Source organism: Dromiciops gliroides, chromosome 6 (assembly GCF_019393635.1).
Source record: "Dromiciops gliroides isolate mDroGli1 chromosome 6, mDroGli1.pri, whole genome shotgun sequence".
NCBI classification, from domain to species: domain Eukaryota; kingdom Metazoa; phylum Chordata; class Mammalia; order Microbiotheria; family Microbiotheriidae; genus Dromiciops; species Dromiciops gliroides.
In genome coordinates, this window is record NC_057866.1 from 90,222,033 (window position 1) to 90,246,917 (window position 24,885).

The 24,885-nt window shown below is 38.4% G+C and overlaps 1 protein-coding gene across 4 annotated transcripts in view; it reads left to right on the top strand.

Moving 5' to 3' along the window:
* SORCS2 (sortilin related VPS10 domain containing receptor 2) overlaps positions 1 to 24,885 on the top strand; it is a 1,257,082-nt gene that overhangs the window by 990,357 nt on the left and 241,840 nt on the right. For all 4 annotated transcript variants that reach the window (XM_043971225.1, XM_043971226.1, XM_043971227.1 and 1 more), the window contains exon 4: positions 17,084 to 17,248. In XM_043971225.1, the coding sequence (XP_043827160.1) occupies positions 17,084 to 17,248 (165 nt within the window). The remainder of the gene's footprint in view (positions 1 to 17,083; positions 17,249 to 24,885) is intronic.

Below are 24,885 nucleotides of genomic sequence, written 5' to 3' on the forward strand. Positions count from 1 at the left end.
ATGTACTTTTATTGGTTTTTGTTGGGGTTTTTTTGCGCAGGGCAATTGGGGTTAAGTGACTTGCCCAAGGTCACACGGCCAGTAAGTGTCAAGTGTCTGAGGCTGGATTTGAATTCAGGAACTCCTGAGTCCAGGGCAGGTGCTTTATCCACTGCGCCACCTAGCCGCCCCCTACCATATACTTTTAAAAAAGTAAGCAGTATGAAATGGAGATTGAGTTTCATAAAGAATCATATTTTGTCTTCTTTTGTGTGCATGTAAAATACTTTTTAGCTTAATTTAAGTTCATTATAAGAAGTAAAATTTTAAAAAATTATTTTGTTTAAGAAAATTCGAAGCATGCAGATAGTGTTATGGAAAGATGCCTGGATTTGGATCTGGGAGCCCTAAATTCAAGTCTGAGCACTGCTGTGTACTAGCTGTATGATCTGTCATTTAACCTCTGGGATTCTTTATATGTCAACCTATTGAAATAATACTCATATTACTGACCTTGATGGGAAGAAGGCAGGAAAAGTGGAGGGAGGGGTTTTGACTAGTTGTTTTGGAAACCAAAAAAAGGCTATAAAATGTGAATTTCTGTAACATTTATGTTACCTGCTTTATCAGTTTGTTATATGGATCAAATGAAGTGATCTATGTAAGTCACTTAGTAATCATAAAACACCATATAAAGTAAGTTGTATCTGTTATTCAATTCAGTAAACAATCAGTACTGATAAATTCAGGGCCCTGTCCTTGGTGCTAGAAATAAAAAGGGAAAATCACAGTGACTGCCCTTTAAAAGTTTATAAACTATTGGGAAGAAAAGAGATCAGACCACTGTATGAGAATAACTCATATTTACATAGCAATTTAAAATTTACAAGTGATTTCTTCACAATAATGCAGTAAAGTAGGCAATGCAGGCTTACATTTCCCCATTGTGTAGCTGAAAAAGCTAAGGCTCAGAGAGTGTAAACTTATGTTAGTATCAAAAAGGATACAAGGAAGAGTTGTAATGAGGCAAAGGAGAAATTCAGATAAAAATCTCAGGGAATTTGGGACAGCTAGGTGGCACAATGGATAAAGTACCAGCACTGGAGTCAGGAGGACCTGAGTTCAAATCCAGCCTTAGACATTTGACCCTGGGCAAATCACTTAACCCTCATTGCTCTGCCAAAAAAAAAAAAAAACAACAACAGAAAGAAAGAAAAAAAGAAAAGAAAAAAAAGTCTTGGGGAAGCTAGGTGGTACAGTAGACAAAGCACTGGCCCTGGATTCAGGAGGACCTGAGTTCAAATCTGGCCTCAGACACTTGACACTAGCTGTGTGACCCTGGGCAAGTCACTTAATTCTCATTGCCCTGCAAAAGAAGAAAAAAAAATATCTCACAGATTTTGATGAGGAAGTGATATCATTACGATGTTTCTGCCTGCTCACTATTCCTTTAGTCAAAAGAGAAATAATCCCACAAGTTGTTGCCTAATGTAACCCCACTGTTTTTATTTTCAAAGATGGTATCTTGCTCATATATAGCATTTAGTAAAAACATGTAAAAGTGGAAAGAGTACTAGATTTGGAGTCAGAGGAATCCTTCTAGTAGGCTCTTCCACTTATGAAATGTATGGCCTTGAATAAGTCAGCTAACTTCTCTCTGCCTCTGTTTCCTCATCTCTGTAATGTGGGAGTTGGACCAGATATTTTCTAAGAACCATTATTAATGCATTCACCTATCACTGAATCAGCTGTTCAGTGCAGTTGCTCCTGGGAGAACACAGTTTCAGCATCATCGGCAATGTGGTACTGAACAAAAATGCTATTAAAGCCTCTTCCCTATAAAGCTTCTACAGAGAATCAAGATCATCAATAATCACTGGTGAGCCCTCAGTTTGCAAGTGTTGTAAGCGATCTCATACCCTCATTAATAAATCAAATCTGTACAATAGTGGAGAAGGTTTGTTTTTATAGGTTGTGAAAAGTGTTTGACTTATTTAGTTACTATTGATCAAACAAGAGTTTTACAAGTCGGTCTTTTGACTACAGGGAAGAAGTGTGGCTCCCCATTCAATTTACAAATAGGTTCTAGGGTGTTTAGTGATATCTCTGCAACTGTCAGTACATTAATTAAAACCATTCAGAACCTTTCCACATTTTGACAGTAAGTTCTGTAATTCAGTTTGGGGTATGCATTATTAAATGTTACATACTTGGCTGCTTGAGAATCCTTATTTTCTATACGAGTATAAGGAGACCATTTTCTATTTGAGAGCTCTCCTCAGAAAAGATGAGTAAATGAGTTCATATGATCCAAAGCCAAAAGGGACCTTAAATATCATCTTCCCCAAGGCTCTGCATTAGCCAGATGAATAATTAGAGTCCAAGAGAGTTGAAGTGAGTTGTCCAAAGTGACACTGGTAGAAATTTCCAGGACTGAGATTCAAGGCCATTGCTCCGATGCCAAAACCCTTGATCTTTTGGTTCAATCATACTACCTCTCTTCTAAGCCAAACTGACTGAATCTACTTAGACTAGTCTGGGACCACTTATCAATAGCCATTACCCATGAGTGGTTTAGGAACTCTTTTGTCTATTGCCTTCCATAGACCATCACAGCTAAGCAGGTTCAAATTAGAGGCCTATGACCTTCCAGCAACACAGAAGGCAAAACCTATTTTCTGTGGATGCTAATTCTTAGGGAAACATACATGCTGAATAATGGAAATGATAAGAATGTAGTTTTTGCTCATAATATCCTTTCATCGAATAAAAGCTCTCTGAAGGTTGGGCAGGTGTTGTATTTATCTTTCTTACTTTTGCTTATAGCATGGTGCCTTCCTGGAACTAGTAGTTTAATGACTTTTGTTGAATTGAATTGTTGACAAGCATCCAGTGGTCCCATATCACCCTTCCCATTTCATCTGCCATTATCTTCTTGGCTTTCATCAGGAATTGTATTAGTTTTCTCTTGAGTTAGGCTTGTTCTACTTTCATTAGGATGAATTAACTTTCTAAAAGATATGTCAATCATCTCTCATCTATCAGGATCAAAGAGGTAAAATAACTTGCCCAAGGACTTGGATCCAGGACTGCTGGCTATCTAGTGCCTTTTGTCATTGCAAAACCCCATGCCCCAACTTTCTTAACACTGCTGGCTAAGATGGGACATTAGTTTTTATCATTAGCCTTTAGCTAGCTTCTCCTTGTAAAACAAATTATTGAAATTCAAAGTCACTGAGGGTTTACTATGTGCCAGATAAATTTCAAGCTCTGTGAGTTAAAAGATTTAAAAAGGTCTAGTCCCTGACCTTGGGGAGCTTAAAGTATGGAAAAGGCAGGCAACATATAAAGGGGAAAGTTGAACGGGAAAGGTAGGTCTGTTTTCCAGAAAAGGCGGGGGGATAGTTCAGGTCTGGGGAGGAAAATGCTGATCCAAGTGGGGAAGAGCAGGTCAGTGGTTGCAAGCAGACGGTGAAATGGCCTGGTTGGAAGTCTAGATGGCTGGATGGAAGGCAGGCAGGCAGGCAGGCAGGAAGGAAGTAAGGAAGGAAGGAAGGAAGGAAGGAAGGAAGGAAGGAAGGAAGGAAGGAAGGAAGGAAGGAAGGAAGGAAGGAAGGAAGGAAGGAAATATGCCTTTATTTGAGTTCACAACTACTCCAGGAGTTAGGGTTTTTTTAAATTGTATCCGTTTTATAATTGGAAAAACTGAAGCAAACAGAAATTAAGTGATTTTCCCTGGGTCACACAAATAGTGGGTATCTGAGACAAGATTTGAACTCCATTCATCATGACTCCAGGCCCAGTACTATCCATTATGCCACCTAGTTGTCTCTTGTGGCATGGGATGGGTTGGAATGGAAAGCTGCTGTATGCTGGGTTTCCTCACTGTGAATTTGCTAGTTCTCTAAATATCAGCATATGAATTAGCTAGTTATGAATGGGGGACATCATTCCAAGAGCAACATCATTTGTCCAAGAGCAACAGAGTGTAAAAAACAAATGAAGGTTTTTTTTCTTCCACTGTCATCAGTCTAAGTTGCAATAAATTAGTGAGAATTGTTGGCAAATTAGCATGTTGCCCTGGATGGACTTTGTCATTTAGCCATAATTTCTATGTCTATTTCCATTCAAGAATGGTTTCCATTCCCTTTGGAGAATTTTGCTTTGAATAAATGACAAAAACTTTTCTTGTTCCACTTTTTTAAACCTATGCTTAGATGACTCCCTAAATTTTTAATTAATGTTTAATTACAGGAATGAGGTTTTTGCTTGCACTTTACATCAGCAGATGATAGGGCTAATTTCTGGAAAGGATCTTGGCTCTTCTGGCTTATATTGCTGCCATGTGGTTTACTGTAGAACAATTTACAAAGACTCCTTAAGAACTGTCCTCCAAATTTCAGTATCTGGCAATGAAGCCCTTCCATTTTCTTGGAATGTTTTGGTTTTTGGTTGTTTTTGTTTTTGTTTTGTAATCGAAGACATCCATTCATTAGTACATGAGATTGCAGCATGGTATCACCTACAAATAATTGATTTGGGATGAGAAAATCAGGGGGTTTGCCCCATCTCTAACAGTAACTCATGATGTACTGACATTCTGTGTTCTAAGATCCCTTCTTATTCTTTTTAAAAGTAAAATTTAGAAATATATTTTGTTTCTACCTCATCTATATTTCCCCTAGCATCCCCTTCCAAGAAAGTAATTATTTTTCATGGTAATGAAGATTAAGTGACTTGCCCAGGATCACACAGCTAGTAAGTATCAAGTGTCTGAGGCTGGATTTGAACTTAGATCCTCCTGAATCCAGGGCCAGTGCTTTATCCACTTCATCACCTCGATGCCCCCAAAAGCCATTCTTAATAGTAAATAATTAATCCCATTTGAAAGTTCTAACATTCTCTTTAACAAAGTTACTTCCATTTCTATCACTCTGTAATCCTCCCTGATTCTCTGAACTACTTGCCCCTCCCTGCTTTAGCTATCTTCCAAAGTGATGGTATCTGCCTTTTCCTTCCTGACTTCACTGCTGTCTATGAACTTGATCTCTATCCTGCTAGCCCAGATTCTAACTAAACTTCCAGTTCCAGTTCACCATGCTGTCTGTTCTTCCCTACGACTTGCCACAAATCAAAGCTGAATCAGAAATGACAAGAAATTGCTATTGCCATTTTAATGGAAGTCACAGAACAAGTAGGATTCACTTTACAAAAATTCGCTTTGTGCACATTTTTTCAGATGCATTTCTGTTTATTTTTCAAGTGGATGATGGCTGACCTGGCAATCAAAGGCCATTTACAGAGGTGCAATTACAAACTGAAAGCCTGTACCATTCTGAGTCATTTCTGAATATCTCCACGTGATATATGTACAGGCAACATTGAGGAGTTGGGTGAGAAAGCTATTTTTATCATTCATGACTAATACCAGCTCCTACAAGACTCTCAGGGCTGGATTCTAATTTGGGATGTAGAAGGAGGGGGGGCTGCTGTGTTTATCTTTTCCTAATTCCTTTCCAAGGGCTTGTGTTAGTTTCATCTACATAGCTCTTCACATCTATATGGCTGATAATAGAGCATGAGATAGAGTTTTAATTAAAGACGTAAATCTAGAGGACATTAATACTCCCCCCCATTCACCCTCATACAGAAATTAAACCTTTTTAGAGCTAAGCTTGTTGAAGGGCAGGCTAAAATAATCCTTTCTTTCTGAAGTGTTTTTGAATGAAACCCAAGAGCTGTTAAACATTGAATTACAATCTTCTTGGTGATGTCTAGAAATAGTTACTGAAAGTTTTTTTTTTTAATTTTGTGTATTTATTTAGTACCTCATCATGGCATGAAGCTGGCCCCAATTTCTTGATGTCAGAGAACAGATTCTGATGGATTCTGTCAAGTTGGAAGTGCTTCAGCTGGGGGACTAATAAGATTGGGTAGCTACTGTCTTTGGACCATTCTCTCATTTTTTACCTCTTCAGTTCCTAAAGGTCCAATTATAATCTTTATGTAGATAAATCCAAGATCTGTATATCCAGTCTTAGTCTCTCTCCTGAGCTCCAGACCCTGCCGGATCACAAACTACCATTAGCCATTTTGAACTGGATATTCAGTGGGCATCTGAAATTCAATATGTCCAAAACAGAACTTATTATCTTTTCTCCCCAAAGCCATCCTTCTTCTGAATTTTCCAAATAAGTCAACAACTCAACAAGCACCTACTATGCCTTAGATACTGTACTTAGCCCTGAGGACATAAAAAGAAATTTAAAAAGAGGCCCAGCTCTCAAAGAGCTCACAATCTAACAGTCTAATGCAAGGAGACAGTATGTACAAGCATGATGTATACAGGGTAAAGTAGAGATAGTATCAGAGGGAAGGCACTTACATCAAGATGAATTAGGGAAGGCTTCTTGAAGAAGGTGAGATTTTAGCTGAGATATGAAGAAAGCCAGGGAAGTCAGGAGATGATGGTGATTCTGGACATGGGGACAGCTGGAGAAAATGCAGGAAGTTGAGAGATGGAATAGCTTGTATAATGACCATCAAAGAGGTCAGGACTGTCAAAGAAACCACTACTCAAGCCAATACCTGCACCTAAATCTTCCCTTTTTTCCCTCACATTCTGTTTGTATCATACTTTGGGGGTATGTATCATACCCCTTTATTAGATTGTAAGTCTGAGCCTTGTACATGTCATACTCATTTTTGTAACCTTTATTCTTAGCCCAGTGCCTAGCACATTGTTGTTATTAAGTCATTTTTCAGATACATCTGAGTCTTTGTGACTCCTCTTGGGGTTTTCTTGGCCAAGATACTGGAGTGGTTTGCCATTTCCTTCTCCAGCTCATTGGACAGGTGAGAAAACTGAGGCAAACAGGGTTAAGTGACTTTCCCAGGGTCACACAGCTAGGAAGTGTCTGAGACCAGATTTGAATTCAGTTCATCCCAACTCAAAGCCCAACACTCTATCCACTATGCCTAGCATGACTATAATAAATTCATGTTGACTGACTTGTCCAAAGCAACCATCCATTTAGTGGGAAAGCTTATTCAGCCCATAACCTAGATCTCCAGGCCTCATGTCCAGTATTCTTTTGGCTTTACCAAGATGCCTGCCATCTTGCCTGAGGCCAGCTCTGCTATTCCCTGTGGAGTCCCTCTGTGGGGCATGGAATAGGGAGGTTGGAACATTAAAGGAGTGACATTGGTATTTTGAGATAAAAAAGACAGCCCATCCTCAGGTATGCAAGATAATTGGATCCCATTTTACATTGGGTCCCCCAATTGTCATCTGTGAGAAGGTAGTACGTATGAATGCTTTTCTGTGTACAGAACATGGGAGAAAGTTATTATCATTAGCCTCACACTCTGCAGGCAGTTGTATTAATAAGTTAGTTTGAGTGGGAGAAAAGGAAAACATGTGCACCACAGGCGCACCTCAGAAGCATTTCATTCTGTTCTTCCAGGAATCTTCTCAGGCTGCGTCTCATAATGGTACTTCCCACAGCCAGGGGAGAGAGGGCCTGTTACTCAGTACAAAGCTACCACTCCTGACTTACTGGGACTTTCAGCCAAGATAAAAATGGTAAACTCCAATAGTTTTGTTCTGGGCTTAACAAATATCCTCTGAAAACCAGTTCCCATTTACTTTGCACACCTGCAACTAGAATCACTTCAGTATCAACCAAAATCATCCTCTAATACATAAGCAATGAAATTCACAGAATGAGGAGGAGGAGGAGAAGGAGGAAGAGGACATTATCACAGTCATATAGTACTACATATAGAATAGGTAAAATTTGAGTTTTAAAATAAATAATAATAGCTACCTTTATATAGTGCTTTAAAATATTCAAAGCACACTATATTATTATCTCATTTAATCTTCACAACAATCCTGTGAGGTGAGGGTTATTATTATCCCCATTTTACAGATGAGGAAACTAAGGCTAAAAGGGTTGAAGTGACTCTCCTAGGTTCACACAGCTAGGTGTCTGAGGCAAGATTCCAATTCAGGTTTCCCTGACTCTCAGTCCTGAGTTTTCTTGTACTGTGCCTCCTAGCTTCCTCTAATAGCATACAAAATCCTAGAATTGAAAGGGACTTCGTTGGCCATCTGAACCAATCTGTATCTGGATCCCATCTATGGCTTTTTGGAGAAGGGATCCAGCAGCCTCTTGAAGACCTCCAAACATGATAAGCCCCAGTCCTATGATGGGCCATTTTAAACAGCTTTCATTTTTAAAAGTCTCTCACTTGGGGCAGCTAGGTGGTGCAGTAGATAAATTACCGGCCTTGGATTCAGGAGTACCTGAGTTCAAATCCAGCCTCAGACACTTGACACTTACTAACTGTGTGACCCTGGGCAAGTCACTTAACCTCCATTGCCCTGACCAAAAAAAAAAAAGTCTCACACTTCCCACCTTGCTCCATCTTGCACAGAATAAAAATCTGACTCTTTGCAACCTGTAACTATTGTCTCTAGTTCTGCCATCTAGAAATAAGCAAAATGAATCTAATTAATCTCTCTTCCAAACTGCAGTCTTTTGGACATTGAAAATACACCTCATGCCCAATCAGTCAGGCAGGCAATAGACATTTCTTAATTACTTACTATGTATCAGGTATTATGCTAAGTATTTGAAATACAAAGAAATGCAAAAATATAGCTTTTGCTTTCAAAGAACTCACATTTGGGGAAAGTACTTCCACATCTATTATATCCTTTGATCCTCACATGAATCATTGTTTTTTACCTCTTAGGCACTTATATATAATTTTCTAATACGGATGTTTGTTTATGTGAAGAATACATACTGCAAGACTATTTTGTTTCCAATCACAAAATCAAATGGAATTTTCAATTGCATTAAGAAAGGCATTATGTCTGGTATGAGGAAGGTGATAGGGCAGCTGTATTCTGAAAAGACCATGCTCAACATATTGTGGAAGCACATTTTGGAAAGGAAATTAACAAATTGGAGCATGTCTAGGGAAGAATAACCAGGATAGAAAATGAGTTGATGATGATACTGTGTATTAGTTGGTTTTAAAAGTTGGGGATGTTTAGGGAAAAGAACACTTGGGAATATGAAGAAAGCTCTTTCGAAGTCTTTGAATGTTTGAAAACTATTATATATAAGAGAGATTAGTATTGTTTTCTGTGGCCCCAGAGGCAGAACAAGGATGGATGGTGGGCAGAAAGGTAAATTCCAAGTCAGTTAAAGGGAAAGAAAGGAAGAGCTATCCAAAAAGAATGGGCTCTATTGAGAAATAGTAAGGTCCCCATCATTGGAGGTTGTAGTTGTTCATTCTTCATTCTTGAAAAGGATCAATGACATCATACTTAAGGGTATGATACCTCAAGTGGAAAGAGGCACCATATGTGTAGTAACATTCTTTAACTAGAAGTGACCAATTGGACCCCCAGGGGACACCTACTACTAATCACAGATTGTTGTTTGTCCTTCATTCTTGAAGATGAGCAATGACATCCCGAGGGTGAATGAATTGGGTTTAAATGAGGCAGAGCTGCTCAAAGTCATCAGCCTTATTCTCTACTTTGGAGTCATCGGAGTCTAGTGGCTAGACAAGAGTTAAGAGGACTGACCGTGGCCCAGATCATTGGAGGTAGTCAAGGAAAGGCTGGATGGTTTTTGTCAGATTTCTTTAAAGGGAACTCCTAAGACCTATATTTCTTTCTTTCTTTCTTTCTTTCTTTCTTTCTTTCTTTCTTTCTTTCTTTCTTTCTTTCTTTCTTTCTTTCTTTCTTTCTTTCTTTCTTTCTTTCTTTCTTTCTTTCTTTCTTTCCTTCTTTCTTTCTTTCTTTCTTTCTTTCTTTCTTTCTTTCTTTCTTTCTTTCTTTCTTTCTTTCTTTCTTTCTTTCTTTCTTTCTTTCTTTCTTTCTTTCTTTCTTTCTTTCTTTCTTTCTTTGCAGGGCAATGAGGGTTAAGTGACTTGCCCAGGGTCACACAGTTAAATAAGTGTCAAGTGTCTGAGGTCAGATTTGAACTCACATCCTCCTGAATCCAGGGTCGGTGTTTTATCCACTGCACCACCTAGTTGCCCCACCAATTCTTTCAACTATAAAATGGGGGGCATAATAGCCCCTATCTCACAGAATTATTATGAAGCTCAAATGAGATAATATTTATAAAGTGATAGTACAGTGGCTGGCAGGTAATAGAGGCTTAATCCCTGCTTATTCCTTTCATTTCCGACTCCACAACAAATCGTCTTCATCTCCATTATGCATTGCCTGGCTTTGGGTGTATATTTTGGGTAAGCTGATTTGACCTGGGATGAATCTATTTAATACTAATAGCTCATAGTTATATGGCACTTTAAGGTTTACACAATATTTTCCACCCACTTCTATGAGGTTGATAATCTAAGTATTTATTCTTATTCACATTTAACACATATAGAGACCAAGACTCAACATCATAATGCAGTACGTCTAAGGTCACACAGATGGAACCAAGATTCCATCCCAGCTTCTTGAATACCACATCCAGCTCTCTTTCCATTGCTATCTCCAGCAAATAAATTTTGTGCCTATTTACATGAATTCATACAAATTAGATTTGGAAGGGATTCAAAGAATTCATCTCATTGAATTTCTTCATTTAAAGAGGAGAAAACTGAAGACTCTCTGAGAGTAGAAAGGATTTGCCCAAAGTCACAGAGTTATAATCACCAGAGCTAAGGGCTTAAATCCATCCCTCTTTGCTCCAGAATCTATCCCCTACATTGCTGCTGCCTGATAGATATCCCAGGTACCATCAGTGCATCTAGGGAAAGGAGCCAGTATAAATATAACCCTAAAAATTAGTTTTAGTCCCAATCCTCAAGTCATGTCCTCTGCAAGCCTTAATTAAAGTTTTGTCATTGTCTAACATTTGTTCTGTTGACATCTTTTCTCTCCCTTTATTTCTCCCACTTACAGTGATAAGGGGGAAAATAGCCCAAGATCATAATTGCAAAGACTAAGCCCAGAAAATTGCCATTTAGATCTTTCTATATAGTGGAAAGAACTGAATTTGGAGTCAGAAAAGAGCCTCAGATTTGAACTCCGAAGTTGGGTCTTTGAATGCCGCCCCTCCAACTTGCTGTGTGACCATTGCTAATTCATTCCCCCTTTGTGCTTCTGTTTCCCATTCAGTAAAATAAGGGTAGTCACATACGTGGAACTAAATGACCTCCAAGAGTTCTTCCAGATCTAAATCACAAGACTTTTGTGATTTCTAAAGTCCACTGAAGTTCTCAATTTTTATAATTCTAAGAACAACCTGGGAGGTGGGGAGATTAAGGGAGAATTGTGTTTCTTGGGTCATTTAGAAAACTACCACTCTCCAATCCTAATCTTAAATGACTGCATTTCCTGCAGGGCACAAATGTTCGACTTTAAAGTTTATTTGATAATGAAAGCCAAAAGGTAGTCTCTGAGCTGCTGTGATCAGGGAAGCTGATTTAGTCTGTATCATGTAGGCAGTGCTTCCAAGCTGAAGAAAGGGGGTCTATGAAGAAAAGGGGGCTGTTCTGGAAGAGCAGGCTTGGAAAGGTCTCATTGGCTCGGTTTGCTGAGATGACTCTGGACAACAGAACCCGGATTTCCATTCTTCAAGCAGAAGAAACAAGGTACCATGGCCAGATCTCCTGGCACTGGCTTGAAACAGGGAGATAAATAATCTTTTGTCGTGGATAGTCAAAATTATCGGAGGAGTCAGTCTGGATGGACAATCTCATTTATCCAGGTGCTCACTGCCTTTTCTAAGGTGGGCTGGCTTCAGACAGTGGCTTTGTGTTACTTGCAGGCTAATTAAAGACAGAGGGGAAAGCTCATTAAGGTATTCATTAGGATTAAATAATATATTGGATTCCCATTTGTTCATTTAAATTCATTGGATTCACATCATCCACTGAATGATACCTTCACACATTCAATTTCCTTTTCAAAAGAATTTCACTTTTTTAGGTAAGTATCTGAGAAAGCACCGCGGTTACTAAGAGAGAACAAAAGAAGTAAATGTCACCCTGATAGCCTTTAAATAAGCCCCTTCCCCCAAGTCCATTTTTGTAATTTTGAGTTTTCGTATCTAGCTATTTGACCCCGAGTGACTTCTTTCATCCTCACATTAGATGGAGGTCATGCTTCAGTCAGTAATGCCATCTGCCAAAGGTCAGCAGCAACCCCTTTTTGAGGGGACTCCTCTTGCCTCTTACTAGCTGTGTGACCCTGGGCAAGTCATGTAACCCTGTTTGCCTCAGTTTCCTCATCTGTAAAATTAGCTGGAGAAGGAAATGGCAAATTGCCCCAGCATATTTGCCAAGAAAACCCCAAATGGGGTCATGAAGAGTCAGACACAGCTGAAACAACTGAACAGAAAACAAAAACATCCCATTTTATAAGAGGACAAACTGAGTCTCAAAGAGGGGAAATGACTTGTTCAGCACACACAGCTAGTGTGCAACAGAAGTGAGATTTGAAACCAAGACCTTTTGACTCTTCCATCGAGCTCTCTTTACATCGCACCACCTGATCATCAGGCAGCTGATGAGAGCCAGTGATAAGTGCACTGACTTTGAATGGGACACAAGGGTATGGACTAACCATCCCTAGTTCTTAGCACCCACCATCCCAAGAAATCATTATTTCCAGTTTTTTGGTTGTTTTCACCAGACTGGCCATCCTGTTTTGGAAATAATTGGAAATCATTTGGAAACACATCAAGGATCTGATATTTCCTTAGTATTGAAAGTCCCTTTGTCCTACCTTCCTCCTCCAAGGCAGATAACAGCCGGTCTCTACCTGGTAGACTTAAAGAGTTCACTGAGGCTCAGATGAGTCACATAGTCACCAAGCTGGTATTCATCAGAGGTGGTCTTGAATGGGAGTCTTCCCAATCCCAGATCTGGTATTGTCTCCAGCACACCACACTGTATCCTTCTCACAAGAGCTTCTCTCAAATTTGATACCCAGAATGCAATGGGCATACTATATCCCCTTCCCCCCTCCAGACTGTACACCCCTGCTGCAAAGTTGTCCATATGGGTCTCTAATGGGAATGTTTTATGGGGATCTGAGAATATCAAGGTGGGGGCAGAAGCAAAATGTAGAATGAGTTTAAATTGATCTTTCCCTCTTGTGGAGAGAGCTGCATAGGGGAGCTTCAAGGAGGAAGCTTGCAGGCCTTCTGCAGCTGATAGTGTGGGTCAGAAAGCATACCACAATGTTCATATCATATCTAATATATATGAGGAGACAAGGCGTATGCAAGGGTAGGATATTGAAAAAGATGAAGAGACTCAGATTAGTTGTTTGAGACTCAGTAATTACAAGTAATTTTTTAATGGGACAAATGCTACAAACCACACCCAGGACAGGTGATTTAAATTGTACCTAAATTGAGGGAGATAATAAATGACACAGCAGGGGAAGAACTCATCCAGGCACATGAGCTCATAGCTTCCTGTTTTATGAAATTATTCTTGAAAACTAAGTGCTATTCTCTGCCCTTTCTATCTTGGTGAAGATTGTAAATGCTTTGAGATCCCTTTGAGTTAAATACCATGAAACAAAGCTCTGATGACACAACCCTTGTTACAACTCTGAGAAGATTCCAAAACAATCTTCCATTACATCATTACCTAAAGGACAGATGCTTAATTTAGGGTCGAATGACCCTTTTCCACTGATAGATTTCAGAGGGCCCATGGATTTAAATTAGAAAAAAATACATTTTAACTTTCATTTACCGCTATAGGGTTGCCTTCAAGTATGATTTTTAAAAAAGAACATTCTGAGAAAGGGGATCATAGTCTTCAATAGACTGCTAAAGGATTCCATAACACAAAAAGAACCTCAATGATCTTAGAACCCATAGGCTTACCAAGTGCCAGGTGGTTTGACCAAGTTCAGTGCTGTTTACCGAGGCATCTGGCTAATATTTAGTTCATTCATTCCTATCACAGGTGCATTTAAGGGATAGAGATAATTGATTGCAAAGCAGAAAAGAAGGAACTATAATATCAGAAAATTGCCTGAGAGTCTCTAGAAAAGAGGGGGTGATTGATCCCAAGTAAATATACAAATGAAGTAAGATCAAAGAGAGAAATAGAGGGTCTCAGGCTGCAGAGGAAATTCAGAGAAAGAGCTCTCTATTTGGGAGTCACTAACTCACTCTCTGCCTCTAATTTCCTCTTTCTAGGCCTGTTTCCTCATCTAAAAAAGGAAGAGATTAAATTATGTGACATGAAAGGTTCGTTCGCTCTCTAACATTCTGTGTTCAATGTTAGAAGGTCCCTTACAGCTCTGACACGCTGTGATCTGTCTTCTGAGGTTGCCTCCATCTCTGATATTCTGTGTTTTACATTAGGCCATTTTATGTTGTGTCACAGGTAAGGTAGATGTAAAGAGTACAGGGTGCAACGTGGTCAGAGGCAATTAGAACAGACCTGTAACCATCAATTTTTGAAGCCCTGTTCTCATCCCGAAAAAGGGACACCTCCCAGGCACCCAGCCAGGATCTGACAATTTCCCCTCTCATAACTAACACTTTAAGTGGAAGAACCAGATCACAAATCATTTATTTTTTTCCTTTTCTTTTTTCTTCTTTTTCATCATAATAATCAAACTCTGTCCTATGTTCATAAATTTCCTTTCATGAAATTTCCCTACCTGCCTTTTTTATTTTTAATTCCTTCTTCTCTAGCTCTCATTTTGCCCCCTTTAAAGCTAGTCCCTTCTCTTGATGAGCCTACTTTGTGTTTCAGATGTTTCCCTTTGTAGGGAAGCTGATAAATTCTTTCTTCCTCCCTCAATCATTATCCAAGGATGATTTCAGGTAGGACAGAGGGAGAGCCAGTGAGCCATGGTACAGGAAGGAAAAGCTATAGAGGAGAGAACAGGGGACTTGGGGTCAGACATTTGGGTTTTGAGTCCTAACTGCCTCTGTGAAGGTAGATGAGGCAAATAAGCTTACTGAACCTCCATTTCTTCAGCTCTAAATTGGGAATATTAATGCTTGGAGTATTTGTTTCACAAGATTGCTTTGAGGTAAGTGATTTACAAAGTGTTCTCATGACCTTATCTTTATGAAATACTGATAGTAATCATAGGATTTAAAGTGGAAAGGGGCATAAATGATAATAACAATAACCTTTGTAAATCACTCTAATGTTTGCATTGAGCTTTCCAAATTCATTTGATCCTCACAACTCTGAAATAGGTGTTATTATTATCCTATTTTATTAATAGGTATTATTGGGTGTTATTATTATCTCCATATTATTGTTATTATTATCCCCATTTCACAGATGAAGAAACTGAGCACAGAGAGGATAATTTACTTGCACAAGGTCACATGGCTAGTATGGTCTGAGATAGGATTTGAATTCAAGACTCATTGATTCCAAGTTCCAGTCTATTCACTGAAACACATAGCTACCTCTAGAAGTCATCATCAAACCCCTTCCTTTTCAAGATAAGAAAGGTGAGGTCCAGAGTGGTAAAGTCTTTTTTCCAAGGTCACCACAGGTATTTTACCCTATCCCCTCTAACTTCAAGTCTATTCTTGCCACTCCCAAGTGAGAGCCATGTTGATTTTGGAAACTGGTTTCTTACACAACCCCCTTGGTTTGTACTAATTGAGTTCCTGGAGGGACATGTTAATTATATAGCTCAGTAAACATCAGCAAGGCAGCTAAGTTCCACAACCCAGAGAACTCCATGCCTAGAGCCAGGAAGACACCAGTTCATATCCAGCCTCAGACACTTATGATCTGTGTGTCCTTTGTCAAGTCACTTAACCTCCATTTGCCTCAGTTTCCTCAGCTACAAAATGGGGATAATAACAGCATCCATCTCTCTGGGTCATTTTGAGGATTAAATGAGATATTTGTAGAGTGCTTAGCATAGTGCCTGGAACATACTGGGTACTTAATAAATGTTTCTTTCTTTTCCTTTCTCTCCTCTCTCTACTTCCTCCCTTCTCCTCCATGCTTACTTAAAAGGAATCTCACTTTCTTCAGTTGGAAAAGATTGAGATAATGGTGCTTATGGTAATTACCACATAGAGTTTTTTATTAGGCTCAAATGAGCTAGTCTATTACAGCACTTTGGTGACTTAATGGTGTTCTATAACCATTAGCCCTTACACCTTCCAATAATTTGCATCAGTAGATCAATAAGTTTGTGATTTCTTTACTGTGGGTGCTTCCTTCCCTACCTGGATTGCAGACCTTTTTAAAATGGTCTTTAAGTGTTGGTATGGCTGAAAGTAATAATCACCATTCATCCCCTAGTGGTCATCTTTCCTCTTGTTAGCCTTCCCTAATGTAGCTAGGCTGGTCCTTGGGTGACAGAAACAATCCACTGCTGGTCCTGTGCTGGAAGTCTTCCCAGTTCTGCAGTAAATGCCAAGGTTTAGGCTCTGTTGGCAAGGACTTTGAAGATCTAAGACTTCCTCCGTGCCACAGGGAGGCACTGGGGGAATTTTAGGAGAGGGTACTAGGTTACCTTTGAGGTCCTTTCTAATCCAAAGATTCTTTGAGAGAAATAAGTAATTTTAATAAAACTTTGTTAGTGGTAGGACATGAGGATATGTGCCTGAAAACTCTGCAATCAGGGTTTTCAATAAATAGATCATGTCAATTTTTTTTCAAAAAAACAACATAAATTTGTCATTGTTACCTAATATAGGCAATGTTGAGTTACTTTTGCATAGCACATGGTTGCCACGAGAAAGGGGGATCTCTGTTTCAACTCATTATGTTGGTGTTTTTGTGTTGTTTTATCCATCTTCCTGTTGGTCTTCTCAGCAATAGATTTTCAAGGAGGTTGTTAACTGGTGAAAATTCGTGTGGTTCTATGCTTCACAAAACTTAAGTCTGCCTCATACTTCTCTCTACCATCTTGAAACAAAATGGTGGCCATCATAAGGTTTCAATATGCACTGTAATTTTCAACAGATTTCAGTAAAACTCAAAATAGGGACAGAGGTTACAGAAAGAAGCAATCACACTGAGGAAGACTGACAGATCATAGAATTGCTAGTGACGATTTGTCAACTTAATGTCCCTGTAATTTGTCTTTCTGTTTCAGATAATTCTTGTTAGCTCATCTCTTAACGACCGGGACCAGAGCCTTTTCCTGAGCACTGATGAAGGAGCCACCTTTCAGAAACAGCTCATCACATTCTTTGTTGAAACTCTGATTTTCCACCCCAAAGAGGAGGATAAAGTGGTTGCCTACACTAAGGAGAGCAAGGTAAAATTTAATGACCCCCACGTGGTTCTAATCTGCAGGGACTCTAATAGAAGTATTCCTTACTGGCACTGATGTGACTTACTCATTCTAATTAGCTTTCATTGCATTTGATATCCCGGCTCCTGGGCAGAGAGATGGAGGCTGCTGTGGTTCATCTCACTTAATCCAGCTAAGGCTATTGTCTCAGCAGCCTGCCTTCTGGGGAAAAAGATGCAGGGGCACGGTGGTGGAGGGAAAGGAAACAAATATATTAAACCTATATTTTCTTGCCTCTATCATCAGGCCCAAGGAATTAAAACAGCCCTGGGAAGCTTGCAGAAATAGTCACAGAGCACATCTACTACTAACTAGCTGAGTGATCTTGGGCAAGTCCAACAAAAGAGGGACTGCATTGCTTGATAGTGAGTTCTCTGTCATGAGAAGTATTCAAGCAGGGGCTGCATAGCAAAATGAAAAGAACACTGAACACGGACCAGGATATGTGAGCTCTGTTCCCACCCTTGCCACTGATTTGTCATGTGACTTTGAGCAAGTCACTTTCTGACTCTAGACCTAAGATTGTTTTAAAAATATGACATGGCAGAAAATAAATTAGGAATATAGGGAATAATGGGATATAGGAAAAGAGATTAGATAGCCTTTAGCATCCTTTCTAGACTTAAGTAGTAGCACTTTTTTTTTTTTAAGTGAGGCAATTGGGGTTAAGTGACTTGCCCAGGGTCACACAGCTAGTGTTAAGTGTCTGAGGCCAGATTTGAACTCAGGACTTCAGGGCCAGTGCTCTATCCACTGCGCCACCTAGCTGCCCCAGTAGTAGTACTTTTGACAAAGGTATTTTTTTTTTAATATAAACTATTGTTATTGGTATTGTAAGGTTCTTCATGACTCTGGACTTACCTTCTTTCTGCTTGCCTTCTTCTGTGACTCTCCCATAAATATTCAATGGTTAATAAACATTTATTAAGTGTGAGCTATGGGATTCCCATTTTTGCATCCTGCCCCAAGGTCCAGCCTTATCCTGAGTCATCCTTATCTATCAAACAGAGACAATAAGACTTGTACTCTGTCTTGCATTATTGTTATGAGCAAAATGCTTTATAAAGTATAAGATACTACAGAATTTGTTTCTCTTTGGGGCACCCTTCCCTCATTTGTAAAAGAAGAAGATTTCTAGTAGAAAACAAATTGGGCCCTAGAATGAAAGGACTTGGGTTCAAATATAATTTCTGTTACTTACTAACTGCATGACTTAGAAGCAGAATGGTATGGCAAAAAGAGGACTGAATTGAGTCACAGGATCTGAGTTTGAATCTTGATTCTGCTACTAACTACATTTGTGACTTTGGGAAAGTCACTTAACATCTCTTTTAAGTAGGGAGATGATAAGATAAGTGTGTGTGTGTGTGTGTGTGTGTGTGTGTGTGTGTGTGTATTATTAGGAAATAACAATACTTTCTATAGTTGTGGGACCCTTTACACTATTCCATGCTTTCTCATACGTCAATGCCCATATAATTTGACTTTCCATTTATTTCTGGTAATTCTGGTAAGTTCATCTGTTAATGACAAAAAACCCCATTTACAGATAAATATTTGTTGTTATGGATGAGCAAAGAGAGACATAGAGATGGCATATGACATGCCCAAGATCATAAAATTTGCTAGTGGCAAAGCAAAGTATAGATGTTTTCTGCTTATCCTGTGTCCTAGAATGCCTCTGTCTGCTGTTGGTCTGTTCATGAATACTTGAACTTGTGAACCTTACAAAGCTGGTATGCTATATCAGAGGGCAGCTAAGTGGGGCAGTGGATAGAATGCCAGGACTGGAGTCAGGAAAACTCATCTTCCTGAGTTCATATCCAGCTTCAAACATTTCTAGCTGTGTTGCCCTGGGCAAGTCACTTAACCTGGTTTGCCTCAGTTCCCTCATCCATAAAATGAGCTAGAAAAGGAAATGATAAACTACTATGGTATTTTTGCCAGGAAAATTCCAAATGGAGTCATGAACAGTCAGACATGACTGAAATGACTCAACAATAACACCACAGATCAAACACAACTAAAAAAGTACTAAAATGATATACCAGAAAGTACATTGGTCTTAGATTCAGAAGACTTTTATTTCAGTCTTGGCTATGATGCCTACTAACTGTCTTACTGTGGTCAGGTCATTCAGTCTCTCTCATCTACCAAAAACAGAATTACTAAAATCTGAGAGTTATTACGAGATAATTCTGTGCACTTTTCATAATGTTCTAAATGAAGCTGTAGAAATGGCACTGGAGAAAATAAAGATAAGAAGGTCACTGAAGCAGACCAAATATATGGAAGAAATCTAGAAATGAGATGATACAACTTTGAGGGTACTCAGGAACTGATTCTCAAGCTATCTGAAAGCAAGGAAGATACTAAATGATTATGGAGAAAAATCACAGATGATTTGCCTAGAGAAAGATGAATACTACAACAATAACTACTAACCCATGTGTCAACATTCTCAAATCTCTAAAATCTTTATGAGACCAATCTCCACCGACATCCAGGGTATTGTTGATTTAAATATGAAAAGGAAAGAGACATGATTTGAAAATGACATTCTACAACAGAATTTTTTCTTTTAAAACAGTTGATCAACTGACTGAGTGGTACAGAAATTCCAGTCTTATTATTTTATTTTATTTTATTTTTAGTGAGGCAATTGGGGTTAAGTGGCCTACCCAGGGTCACACAGCTAGTAAGTGTTAAGTGTCTGAGGCTGGATTTGAACTCAGGTACTCTATCCACTGCACCACCTAGCTGCCCCAATTCCAGTCTTATAGAAAAAGCATTTGATTTAGTTGAGTAAAAGTCTAATGAGCTTTCATTCAGCAAGGTATCTCTTCTGCATAGTTTAAAATCATGCAATGCACCTTGGTAGATGGGACACCTTATTATATATTATACCTTATTTCAGTAATTATCAATATCAAGGGAGACTTAAAACAGAGAGCTATATGCTCCTTACTCAGAGGTCTTCTCTAAAGGATGATGAAGTTCTCCATGTTCTGCTGCTTGCGGATGATAGGATGGCAATTGAATCAAGCCCTACAGCATTACAAAGGCTCATAATGAAGAACCACAGCCTTCAAAAGAATTGAGCAGTCTACACAGGAAAAACAAAATGGATAAAATTTGCCTATTGTCCAGAGCAGGACCTAGTAAACTACAATTCAAAGGCCAAATCTGACCCACTGCCTGTTTTTGTATGGCCTATAAGCTAAGAATGGTTTTATATTTTAAAATAAAATTTATTATATTTATTGTACAAAAGCAGGAAGTGGACCTCATTTGGGATTTGGGCCATTGTTTACTGACTCTTATCCAGACTATGAAATGCAGGTGGATGGACAAACCATTAAGCTGGTCCAATACTATATGTGTGTGTGTGTGTGTGTGTGTGTGTGTGTGTGTGTGTGTGTGTGTGTGTGTGTATAAACAGTAGGAGAGATTTAGAATTAATAGGAAGAGAAGAGGAAGCTTTGACTTTGGGAAGATCCAAAAGTGTTTTGCAGTGAATACCAAGATAAACTGTGAAAGTTCTTTTTAATATCATTATTCCTTTGGTGATTTTATAAGGCCACATATCACACACTACTGCCACATGGGCCAACACTGATCTGCAAAATGTTTACTATCAAAGTTATATCTTATGGCTTAAAAAATAATTCTTTCTGCATCTCCCAGTACTTCTTTGTTTTCTCTTCTTCTGGTATTGATTGACTTTCCTTCTCTCTGGCTACCAGTTGCTGCCTTAGAGTCTTCTGAAGACTGGGCAGTTCTCCAACAAAGAATGGCCTAGCCACAGTCTACTTGGGGCAGTGAAGTAATGACATAGATGACAATATTCCATCAGTTCAATCTTTCATTTTATGGAAGAAGACCTCCTATATCATATAGTGGAGATAATATTGAGCTATAATTAAAATCATCAAAGATTCTTTGGTAGACAAAACAACAGAGAGGGTTTGTTTCATTGATCATTTGATTGTTAGTATCAAGTGAGGCAGAAAACATGGTATTATATGTTTGCCAAAATATTGGCCATTAAAAAGAAGTGATGTTGGCCATAGTCATGAAAGAGGTCTGGTCCTAAAGGGCTTCAGGCACTGAACAGAATGCTAAACAACGCTACACATTCTGTGCCGAATCAATACCCCTCTGCTGTGATGAAATGCTAATTTGTCTAGGTATGGATCTTGAGAATGGAAAAAGAAGCAAAATCAAATGTTACCAGTCCCATGCTCACTAATAGAAGGAATTCTATTTCATCACTGCCTCTTTAAGTGACCATAGAGAGTTCTGAATGGCCTCAGGGTAGAACCTTCCTTTCTGAAAATGAAACATAAATTTGAAGAATGTCAGCCAGAGGAATTTTGGCTTCCTTGGCTAGTAGGTGGACATGTCAAATGCCTACCAATAAAGAGGCAATAAAAAGGACTCCTGGATAGCTGTGGACTCTAAAGATTCACTAGGGATGCAAAATCATCCTACTCTTTTTGAAGCCTTGGCTTTCAAAAACACACTGAATCCTGCTGCAAACAACTCCCCTGGTATACAAGTAGGAATAGGCATTCTGACCATGTGATCAAGCAGTTATCTCTTCTTTCAGCTTCTATACCCTTGATGATAACTGGGTGCATGGAAGAGGCACAACAAATAACTGTGACAGCAGCTGCAACGAACTCCTGTGTCCACATAGCAATTATTCCTCCATCTTTGCTCATTGCCCATGGTCATAGAATAATATCTCTATGTGGTTTATTCCTTACTTCAGTCTGGTACAAATTAACCAAAAGTGATAGTCATAACATGATGTACAATCAAGCTGACTTGCCAAATATCAGGAGGAAAGGGAGAATCCAAATTTAACCAACACTTACAGGTTTTGTCACATATATGACTTACATGCTAGTTCAGATTTTTTTTTTCTTTTAATGCCTGTGTGTGAGGTAGATCTTCCCTCTAGCTTCCCCTAAACGGTATTCAGCTGGACAGCTCCCTGCCAACAAGTGAGAGAAATGGCTATCTCTAGGTAGCAGTGGGCAATAAACTTCCTCCTCAACTTCTACTACACTGTGTGCCTACATTGTGTTATTTATCACATCCTATCCTCATCAAGTCCAGCAGTATATTGGACATAGGCGGGACTTCATATTTGTTGCATTTCCTTGTTACAATGGTCCTTTGAGAGAGTTTATGTATCTCTATCTGGTTCAGAACTTCAGGTAGTGGCATAATTCAGATGCTTTTTAAGAGAAAGGGGAACCTTGGAAAGAGAATATTGCCAAGGCAACACTGAGGAGACTATGAGAATATTCCACCTGTGAGGAGATAAAAGCTCACATTTCTTGGTGGTCATGGGAATAAAGAGAAGGAATAAGATTCTCTTGATAATGACTCATTCCAATATTAGGAAGTCAAGCACATTCCTGAACTCCTCCCAGCTGCTAACTACTGCCTGGTGGCTGTTTTGACCTAAAATCCAGAGAGATTTGCATGAATCCCATCAACAAACTCAGTATTTTGAGTGCCTTCTTATTGCAAAAGAATAACACTCATTCCTCTGCCCTGTGGACTCTGACAGTCAGACTTCTCATATCCCTATGCTCTAAGGAGCACCAGATTTAAAATCAGAAAATATACAATTTAATCTCATCTTTTCCACATAGAAACTTGTGTAACTTTAAGCATGATGTCATGGGTACAGCACTAACTGGGAGGTAGGAAGAACTGAGTTTGAAGCTTGTAGCAAATATTCATTTACTTGGAATAAATCGCTTAATCATTTGGAGGTTCATTTTCCCTACTGTTAACAATGAAAGTAATAATAACACCTACCTCAGGGTAGTTGTTGTCCATCATTGTGAGAATCAAATGAGATAATTGATATGAAACACTTAGCAAACCTTAATGTGAGCTAGTATTATTATTGTTGTCTTTTTATCCCTTTCATAAATTGAGATTTGACATAAATATGTAGTATGTCTGTATATTACCAACAGAATGCAGCAGGAAGAATTTATAAAAGAAGGAAAAAAAGAAATTTAATTCAAAATAACCACAGAATGCAGTTATCTCATATAAATACAAAATGTATGAAATATGAAATGTATGAAATATGAAATGTATGAAATATTCAGGAGTCTATCTACCAAGACTCATAAAATTTTTTTTTTTTTTTGCGGGGCAATGGGGGTTAAGTGAGTTCCCCAGAGTCACACAGCTAGGAAGTGTCAAGTGTCTGAGCCCGGATTTGAACTCAGGTCCTCCTGAATCCAGGGCCTGGGCTCTATCCACTGCACCACCTAGTTGCCCTACTCATAAACTTTTAAAATACAACCGCAGAACATTCTTTACAGAAATAAAGCAAACAAGTAATTGGGAAAAACATTAATTGCTCATGATTAGGTCATGCCAATAAAAGAAAAAGTATAATACCACCCAAATTAATTTATTCAGTGTTATATCAGTCATACTACCAAAAGAATGGCTTTGTAAATCTAGAAAAAAACCACAAAATTTATCTAAGGTACAAAAGCTCATGAATCTCAAGAGAAATAAATGAAAAAAACAACTAAGGAAGAATGGAACTTAGCAATTCCAAATCTAACATTATAAAATGAAGCAACAATCATCAAAAATTATGTCATTTGTTAGAAAACAGAGTTGATCAAGAATAGGTTTGCTACACAAGATACAAAAGAAAATCAGCAAAGCAGCAATGTGTTTGAGAAATCCAAAGACCCCAATTCTTATTTAAGAACTCACTATTCTAATTTATTTTTTTAATTTTTCATTTTCAACATTTTTATAAGATTGAGTTTCAAATTTTTCTGCCTCCCTAATATGACAAGTGATCTGATATAAGTTATACATTTGTAATCATGTTAACATTTCCACATTAGTCATGTTGTGAAAGAAGTGGAAAAGGGAAGAACCATGAAAAAATCCCCCCAAACTAAAAATAATATGCTCTAATCTGTATTCAAATGCCATACTTCTTTCTCTGGGTGTGAATAATATTTTCTATCATTAGTCTTTTAGAATTGTTTTAAATCATTATATTGCTGGAAAGAGCTAAGTCAATCATAGTTGACCATGACATGTTGCTGTTACTGTGTACAATGTTCTCCTGCTTCTGCTCACTTCTCTCAGCATCAGTTCATATACATCTTTCTAGGAAGAACTCACTATTCAACAAAAAAGAAGAAAATCTACTATAAAGGACTAGAAAGCAATATAGCAGAATTATGTTTACACTAACAGTCACATCATATACTAAAATAAGTTCCACATATATATGTATATGTATACACATATGTATGTATATATGTATGTATGTATATATTACCTAGATATAAAAGGCCATCATAAGTATCATAAATTAACAGAGTAAGGATGAACATGTCTTTTGTAGTTATGAATAAAGAAAAAAGGTCATGAGCAATATGGGATAGAAAGTCATAGAAGGAAAAAAAGGTACAATTGTATTTCTTAAAATTAAAAGAGTTTTGCACAAACAAAATCAATGCAAGTAAACTTAAAAGGAAAATGTCCATTTGATCACTTCTTATGGCAAAACTGTCCATTACATTCAT